The sequence below is a fragment of the Bombus impatiens genome, unplaced genomic scaffold (assembly GCF_000188095.3).
Source record: "Bombus impatiens unplaced genomic scaffold, BIMP_2.2 scf_0106, whole genome shotgun sequence".
NCBI lineage: Eukaryota > Metazoa > Arthropoda > Insecta > Hymenoptera > Apidae > Bombus > Bombus impatiens.
In genome coordinates this window covers 371,963-381,849 of record NT_176525.1, presented here as the reverse complement: position 1 = coordinate 381,849, position 9,887 = coordinate 371,963, and the positions used below count along the sequence as shown (strand labels likewise).

The window sequence follows — 9,887 nt, the reverse complement described above, 5'->3', positions numbered from 1 at the left end:
CCGCCACAATCGCCTTCGCCGTACAGCAACTTACCATACGCCAGGACCTCGATGGTACTTCACCCGCTCTAGCTGCTCGTCTTTTTTCTTTCTTTCTCTTTTTCTTCTTTTCTATTTTCTTTTATCTCGTAGTACTTTGCAGCGGTACCCCGCCACCGATACTATAGACTATGAGCTTTCTAAGGAAAAGATAAAAACTCCGAGACATTTTAAATATCTTTTTATGTATAAATTTCAGTGAAATCTCATAGTTTACTTACGACGTGGTACAGAAACGTGGTAATATTCAGATCTGTGAAATTGAAAAACTCTCTAGAATCTCTCTCTCTCTCTCTCTCTCTCTCTCTCTCTCTCTCTTCGTTGTTGAATTGTTTGTTTGTTGAATTTGTCGAGAAGAGGCAACGAGAATGTGCGTACCAACCGAAAATCGTTTAAAGAGCGTCGTCTGACAGTGACTTTAAAGCTATTTTGGTTAATCGCAAAGAAATCAGAATCATCTATCGCCTATAGTTAAATCTATGAAACGATCGATGGCTATTTATTTCCGTTTATTATTATTCTTATTATTAAAACTCTTAAGGTGTCTCAATAGATAGCTCGTTGTAACAATTTCATTTTGTGCGAAGTATCAGTTGGGTAATGTTTCAGTTGATTGTAAAATAGGTAGCCTGTAATAGATATATAAGTGTAATAATAGATAATAAGTTCTAAAATGGTGTACTTTACTCGCCGTTTAATGATACGTATTTCTGGTGAATGAATTTGGTGAAAAGTACTGGAAATTTAGTAGACATTTTGAGGATTAGAATCGTAAATTAGTATTTAAATTAGTAAAAGATTTCTGTGTTCAGGCAAATGCGTTAATTATGATTCTCAATGTTATTCGTGATTTAAAAGAATGTTTTTAATGTAAAAGCTCGAAGAAGCTAGCTGAAACATTAAAGACGACTTGCAAAAGTTCTAGAAACAAAATTCGTTTGTACATATATCGTCGTCCTTATATTATCAGGTGATTAGTATCCAAATGTTTTGAAAATTGGATTGCCAGGAACTAAAAATATTTACGAAGCTTAATATATGGAGTATCGTCGTTCTTAGTTTTATTCTATATATATATATGTCTTTGTTGAATGCAATCACATGTTACGTACTTCCAGAATGCAAATTACATTTCCATGATCCTCTTCTTCGTATTTGTGTATTTGTTATTCAAATATCGTGACTGAAAATATCGAAATTATTAATGAAAGAAAGTTCAAGCAAAAACTGATATAGTTTGTTCTCTTCTATAGCTCGGCTTCGACACTCACGTGAGGATACCATCGACTAACGGGATAAGCAACATTCCGGGTGGCAAACCGTACGTAATTTTCATTAAAATTAATCCTTAAATAATAAATACGATAAACTTGACTCAAAAAGGTTACGAAATATTTGCAGCTTGTACAACTCGAATTGCAACCATCAATCGTTACGTGTGCACTTCTACTCAAAAGTTCGGAACATCCTTTACTTCTTAGACGAAACAAACGTTTTCGCACATTCTTTTGAGAAATAACGGTATTATAATGATAACTTTCGCCTTTAGGTACAACTAATTACGGTCTCAATACTACCAAAATAATAATAATACGAATAACATCTACTTAAGCAAGTTATTATTCCTTTGAAATCCTAACATACTCCAAACTTCTGAACAGGAGTGTAAATCACCTACGTCGAAGTTAGCACACCCATCCTGATTTTAAATATAAAGCTTAATCAGACAAGTCTGTAAACAAAATCTTCGAAACATAATATCATTTAGTTTTCCTTGTGATATAATTATAATTAATAAATCCTATATAAACGTATTAGGTGACTTAAGGACATGTGTTTCTTAAGTAACGATCTACCAAACGAGAACGTCAGCTTCTGCAGGACGAAACAACGAAACGACGAAATATTTCTCGAACAACTATTTCGATTGATCTAGTCGAGAAGTAAAGGATCGAAACACCTTCAGAAACGAATACTTTCAAACGCAGTTATCGCTGCACCGGTAACTTCCATTCTTTCGACGCATCTACATATCGCGTACTTGACATTTCAAAGAAAATAAATACACGACGACGCGACCAAATTACACTTGTAGATCGTTCGACGCTTCTGGCCGTTTCTGAAAATGTCAACCCGCTACCGCCGCTCGCATAAGCTAGAAAGGTGCGGCGTGTGAAGCATTATCTTTTCGATGGCCGCCTTTCGCCGCGGCGCGAAGCTTTTAAGTAATCGAAGGCATTCCATTACGTAAAGACAAAGGCATTAATGTTTTGCATTCCACCACAGAGCGTACTCGTTCCATATGAACGGCGAGGGTCAGCTGCAGCCAGTGCCATTCCCCACAGACGCTCTGATAGGGCCGGGAATTCCACGTCACGCGCGTCAGATTAATACCTTGACTCATGGCGAGGTTGTGTGCGCCGTCACCATCTCGAATCCGACCAAGTACGTCTACACGGGCGGCAAAGGGTGCGTTAAAGTCTGGGACATCGGACATGGAGGCGGTGGCAGTATCAAGCACGTATCGCAGTTGGACTGCCTACAACGCGACAATTATATTAGGTCAGTTCCACGGTCTCTGTCCACGTTTGCACGGTGTGTCCGAGTCTTTCGACACGCCGCTAACACGTATCCGTGGATTATGGTAAATTTGTCGTATCAAATCGAGATGCAACGTTTCGTTCAATTTTGCTTGACACTTTACCGATCGATAGCCTATTAATCGGCTTTTCGTCGTCGACGCTTACCGACCGATAGCCTATTAATCGGCTTTTTGTCACCGATAATATTTCTCATTATTCGAACGGTAATTTGTCATTTAGTACCAAGGTACCTTGCCCAGTTGCGTCAGTTGCGTTGCTTTGTAAGCTGCCACGGTTTAATAGCAATTTGAAAAACGTACCGTTCGCGATGAACAAAAAGAATGGTATTGCAGAGTCTAAACCGAAACAGAGCCGGCGCCAGGGAGAATCTGCGCCTGAGATACGCCGGTCGGATGTGCGTATGCTGTTGAATCGCTAGCGGTCGGTAAAGTGTTAAGCGATTGCACGATAGAGCTTTAGTCGAGCGAAGCTTTATTATTGGATCGTGTGGCGATTCGGCTAGTTATTTTGACAAATAACGGGATTTGTTTGGTAATTTTAACGAACGTGGACGAATAGAAGATGGCAGTATATGTTTGATGTTTAGATAAGAAGTTCGTTAACGTAGTAGGAAAGAGGAGTCTTCTTTTCTTCGTTATTGGATATTGTTAGCGACTCGATTGGATAATCGATGATCGGTCGTACGTATCAATTGTAACGAACGGGAAGAAACTTTAAATAGGAAGCTAGGAAGTTTCGTATTAAAAGACAGAATAGTGTTTGGTTATCGGTTGACGGTTTAGATAAATATCGTTTTTAATAAACGAAGAAGAATAGAGAATATAAGATTTGAATGAAATTCGAATAGAAGTGGAAGAATATTAATGGATTCGCATTAAAAAGAAACGGGCTGGCTCGTTTTATTACGAGGTAATTGATGAATCGGCCAACTATCAATCTTAACGAATCACGAACAATAGGAAATACGAAAATTCTATATTTAACCGGAAGTAGAGGTTTGCTTTTTACATTACGAAAGAAGGAATGTCTTGTTTTAATTTGCGAATGGTTAAACCTATTATACTCGCGGAATGAAATCGACGCTTCCTAATTGCTCGTGTAACGGAGAAAATAGAAGATAAACTATTATTTGTTCGGTCGGAATCCTCCCTTAACTAATCATTCAGCGAAAGGAGTCAAAGGTTATATATGTAAAAAATTGTATTTCGTTCTTTCAACTCGTTTTTACGTTACTTTGTGATCCTGTTTATACGTGTTCTTTTTTTACATCCTCGTTCACCTTGTTATTCCATGAAATATATTCCATTATTTTCATTATTTCTGAAAACAGATCGGTAAAGTTACTGCCGGACTGCAGAACCCTAATAGTTGGAGGGGAGGCGAGTCAGCTGATCATCTGGGACTTGGCTAGTCCTACACCGCGAATCAAAACGGAACTGACGTCAGCGGCACCGGCCTGTTACGCGTTGGCGATCTCGCCAGACTCGAAGGTCTGCTTCAGCTGCTGCAGCGATGGCAACATCGCCGTGTGGGATCTACAGAACGAGACGTTGATTCGACAGTTCCAAGGCCACACGGACGGTGCCTCCTGCATCGATATCTCGGCGGACGGTTCGAAGCTGTGGACAGGAGGGTTGGATAACACGGTGCGTTCGTGGGACCTAAGGGAGGGTAGACAGTTGAAGCAACACGACTTTACCTCGCAAATATTCTCATTGGGCTATTGCCCAACCGGAGAATGGCTCGCTGTGGGTATGGAAAATTCGAACGTGGAGGTGCTTCACGCTACCAAGTCCGATAAGTATCAACTGCACCTACACGAGTCGTGCGTGTTGTCGTTACGCTTCGCCTCTTGCGGCAAATGGTTCGTCTCCACCGGCAAGGATAATTTGTTGAACGCATGGCGCACACCGTACGGAGCTTCGATATTTCAGGTGCGTATCGCCACATTCTCGTTGATGTTGTCGAGATAGGTTGTTTCTTTCGTTTTTCACTTCGTCTTGTTAACTAGATTAAAGACAATGAGATATAATAGGTGGAAAGAACTTGAAGCGACGTATAACTCGAGACAACTAGCTGAATATAAATAAAGAGAGATCTTAGTCACCATTTAATTTTGAACGAGACAGACTGCTATATAGAAGCGGTTAGGACGTTTCGTTACATTTATTTGAAAAACTCTGATAAATTTTACTCGACTCGAGTAACGAAATATCAGCAAGTGTCCGACTACTTAGCTACAGTGGTAGAAAGTATTTTTGTATCATTTCAGGTATTTTCAGGTATATTAATTTTCGTATCATTTAACAGCACATACTTTCGTACGACTACGAAAAATTGACACTATGAAAATGAGAGGCGTAGAACCTGATAAACATTGAAAAATAAGAACACGTACAGATACCTTTTGCCACTGTATATGTATATACAGCGTAAGCTGTTATACACAAAATACGCGAGTCTCCAAATTCTTTTCTTGCTACGAGTTTTAGTGAGTTAGATGTCAGCCATAATTTTCATAATTCGAGAAAAGAACTTCGCGTCCACTAAGAGTTCGTTGCATGCTCATAAGAGATGAACTATTCTCTGCGTGTATCGTTGGACGTAATTAACGCGTCATGTTGCGTGCAAGTAGCACAAAAAAGCAGATCTCCGAACAACCACATGGGAATCCATATCAATTCTTTTTACAGTCGAAGGAGTCTTCGTCGGTGTTGAGCTGCGACATCTCTGCCGACGACAAATATATCGTGACTGGATCCGGTGACAAAAAGGCCACTGTATACGAAGTGATTTACTAGACGTGCACGGTAAAGACGTTTCACGCTTTCCTCCCTTGGTCGAAACCTGAACTCTATAACACGCTCTCCCTTTTCGCGGGGGAGATCCTACAAGTGAGACTTTTTAGCAGCCTTAGGAACATAGACTGTTACTATATTGTGTATATATACATAACAAGTCTGTATTAACGATAGAAACCGCGTTCGAAAGGAACAAAGCATAGAAGAAAGAACAGAAGAAAGAGAGAGAGAGAGAGAGAGACAAATAGTGATAAGAAGAGTAAACAAAAAAAAAAAAAAGAAAACGGAGGAAAAGAACTAATGCTAATTATGACGACGGTCGAGAAACCAACGTGTGTGCCAGAGGAAAAAGCTGTACATGTATATTTAGGAGTTGCGTGTGCGTGACCCAACTGTACGTACGACCGTGTGATTTAAACGTAGAGAGAACTTTCTTTGTCGCGTGTATACAACGAGAACGTGTTAATGGGACGTTACCAAGCGATTTTGCATGCGCGTTAAGTGACCAGGAGAGCCTTGCAAATGGTGATGCTAGATACGGTTTCGTATTAAGTACCTAATTATAGAATCAACATGCACAAGATGACATCATACGACAGATAAAACACGTGAAGAACGAACAGTCGGAGCCTGTCTAACAAAAAATTATACTTGTTCTCGCCTATTGTAATTTTCTTCAAAACTTTTACAACTTTTGCAATCGCTGTCCCTTTAACATGTCTACGACCACGATAACGAGTCGACGAATATTATTGCTGTATACCGATGTATACATGTATATCTATGATATACATGTGCAATCGTTTCGAGAAAATCGCTGGTCGTACCATTATCGTTACATACCTTGGATAATGCGTTTCGCTATAGACTACAAACAAAGTATAGTCGATTAATACGTTATGCTGTCGTGAACAAGAAAAAACGAAGACAGGTGAATGATAAATATACATCGAATTTATTTATTTCGTATAAAATTGTTCGTTTCGTTGGAACACTATAGTCACGAGAGGATTTGGTCGTTCGAATATTCGTGCATCATCCAAACTATCAAAGCAACGACTGGTAACATTCGTTCTGAAGTCACTGACGAAGGATGATCGTGCCGTTTCTCCGTAAAAAAAGGAAAGGAAAGTAAACACGAGACTTGTACCATGGGAGCAGTGTTGTGTATTCTCTACATTCTGATCAACCATGATCATTAATTAATTTTAAATATATCGATAAAAAACGATTGCCTTTTCTGTTAAAGAAAGCTTGCGTAAATAATTATCCGAATCTTTTTCAGCGAATATTTTTACATCCATGGGTAAGTAATTGCTTAATACTTTACAACCTGATCAAAATCAACGAGTCTATGCACATTATTGCACATTAAGCTCGAATGATTTGTAAGCATGAAGAATCAGCTAGAAAGAAACGGTTGATTCGATCATACAAATTAGAAAGGTGTTCTAATATAGAAATGTCGTGGAATATAAACTTTAATTTTTCTAGCGTAAATGTTTTAATATTTTATTCGTATCTTATTCGTTGTTAAGTCGTCAAATCCAAATAATTATTTTTAATTAAATATTGCATTTTTTTTTTATTAAACTATTGCATTTAATAATAATACTATTATTATTTACTTCAATAATAATAATTGTATTATTTTATTTTATGTAATAGTAATGGCATTATTATTTAATCGCTTAATTAAAAATAATGATTTTCTTAATAAAGTAAGTAAGCGAAATTAATCTGTTATAAACAATGTTTGAACGTTTTGATTTATGCGCATCTACGCTGCGCAGCACGTGACCAAACACGTTATAAGTGCGTTAAAACATGTCCTGTCACGTCTCTTGTGCCAACAAATCATTCGATCGTATCATAAATTATTTCACTATACGTCTATCGCATTTCAAAATATGCAACCAAAGTTAATCTTTTATTGTACACACTTGAAATATATTTAATCCTTGAAAATTGTATTAACTATACAAGTAGCAACAACAAGATGCACGATGTTACTACAGTGTTATTGACACAACGTTAATATATTTTTAGTGTTTCTCAAAATTTGTTCTCGATTCTATTTTGTTTTAACTATATTTCTTTCAAATCGTTTTGAACTACTTGAAAAAGACATCGCTATAGAGAAATTTTGCATTTTACGAACCAACCGTTTAATCAACTGTGAAGAGAATGATGCATTAGCTCCCTACTAAGAATATAGCATTTGTTACAGTCATCTCTGTTATTGATAAGCATACTAACGCGTAATCAATCAAACCGCCATGCGATTGTGCGCGTATGTGCATATGAATAATAAACGGAACCTTGTACAAAATCCCTCTATATTCCGATCGACGATTTTAATTCATTACTAATTGATTGAGTCATTCGACAGCTCAACATTTAAGTATACATACATCTCTGTAAAGTACAATCATATGCACAAACGAGGCGAAACTATTTCTGTATTTGGACTAAATATTAGTTCCGTAGACCAAACTTAAATTAAATCGATCAATTTTTAGTGATGAATAGTGGGCAACAGGTGGCATCTGCCCTAATTGATGGATCTTGTAAAAATTAGCATGCAATAAGATAAACGTAATTGAAACATTTAAGTCGTCCCTGTAAAAGTTATAACATAAAAGAATACAGGATTATAAAAGATATAAGTATAAATATGACAAAAAGTATTTTGAAAGTAATCGTTCTTGAAAAATATCTGCACATGACCTTAATGGAATAAAGTAGTTATGGGGTTACTTTTTATATGAACGATTTAACTGAGTCGATTACGTGCCGATAAAGAATCCCTTGCCTAAATGTTTAATTAGCGATAAAAAAAAAGATAACAGGTAAAGAGATGTACAGATAAATCTTATGCGACCATGATCATTATGCAATATGCACGAATACCGCTTGAAAATGTCGTCTAACGAAAATTGTTAATCTTATTTTATTTTCTTTTTGTTCAAATTTTTCGAGTATATACGATTAAGATCATTGATAGCAGGACAGATCTGTATTATGAATTAGTTGAAACGAATCTATCGATCAATAGAAAGATCCGTTATTTTTCAGCTATACGCTGATAATGTTAGGTTGTCGTTTAAAAATACGCTTTCTATACGCTTTTTCCATGCAACAAGGTTTTCGTTGGAAGATATGTACGTGTGCACGTGTGTACGTAAAAGATAGTAAGTAATTATGTCATTTCTATCTTACCTGCGATATAACGGTGAATGATGATTTTGTAATCACGGTACACGCAATACGCATACACACATGTGAAAGGAAAGAAACATTCGAATGAGAAGTGTACACAATCCAAATGGATGTATATGTACATGTATAGCGGAAAGTACGTATCAAGTAAAAATGACGCATCTTAAAAAGTGTCTTTTGGAAAAAATTAAGAAAATCTATTCCATTTTTCCTCTTTAGCTGTAATAATACGAAAATTCAATACGTATTATACTTTTATTTGTTATTTCGCATCAAGACAATTGCACCTTCCTCTTTCAGTATGACAACAGAATAAAAATACTAACCCATGAAATAAATTCGTTTTCACCACATAGTGAATTATTCTATGGCTCTTCGATGTGTCAACGAAGTAAATTTGTGTTACGCCACGTGCCAAATTGGATAAAATAATGCGTGATTAGTAAATGGCAAATAATAGAAGAAACGTATTTCATCGAATCATAGGTGTTTCCACTAAATACTGTTTGTGATACCATTGCATTTTAGCCGTATTAATTCAGTATTAGCCTTAACAAGTTGGTACGAGCGGTTCTCTCTCTTTAATTTAGTAGTTACGCGGAGGATAGTAACATAAATGGTGTTTTACTATTAATCGTGCAATTTTAATCAAATGCACTTGATGCACGATTTGTCGATACTATGTAGTATGATGTAGCAGGATTTAATCCTACAGGGAGAGGGAAAGAGAGAGAGAGAGAGAGAGACAAAATATCTTGTTATCTTTCTTTAATTTGTCACTATTTTGGTAAAAAATTGTACATATATTACAAACAAGTTTAAAATTTTTTAACATCCATTTGTTTGTTACACAATTTGCGCATAATTACGTTGTTTTGTGGTTATCTCATATTGTTCGCATTATGTATACAGGTATCTATAAAAAAAGAACAGTACTATGACAAATACAATCTTGAAACCCGATTATTCGTTCGCCGCTGAAAAAGAATTAAAATAGAGAGGAAGGGAAAAATCCAGAGAAAGAGGAAACAAACGATAGGAATCACAGGTTTACTTCCGGTAATTTTTCGATGTATTTACATTTACGTATATCTATGTATACAAGATCGTTAAAAACATTAAATGTTTATGCTCGCATTACGATAATATATTCATGTATTTACATGTGTATCCATGTGTACAAGGTCGTTAAAAAACATTAAATGTTTACAGGTTTATTTTT

General features: G+C 36.6%; 1 protein-coding gene across 1 annotated transcript in view; it reads left to right on the top strand.

Annotated features, from left to right (window-relative positions):
• LOC100744796 (protein groucho) overlaps positions 1–6,671 on the top strand; it is a 118,859-nt gene extending 112,188 nt beyond the window's left edge. Inside the window, exons 14-18 of the mRNA XM_012380684.3 lie at positions 1–54; positions 1,293–1,360; positions 2,326–2,601; positions 3,973–4,576; positions 5,336–6,671. The exon at positions 1–54 is cut by the window's left edge and continues 7 nt beyond it. Of these exons, the coding sequence (XP_012236107.1) occupies positions 1–54; positions 1,293–1,360; positions 2,326–2,601; positions 3,973–4,576; positions 5,336–5,443 (1,110 nt within the window). The 3' untranslated portion in view covers positions 5,444–6,671. The remainder of the gene's footprint in view (positions 55–1,292; positions 1,361–2,325; positions 2,602–3,972; positions 4,577–5,335) is intronic.
• The last annotated feature ends 3,216 nt before the right edge of the window (positions 6,672–9,887 follow it).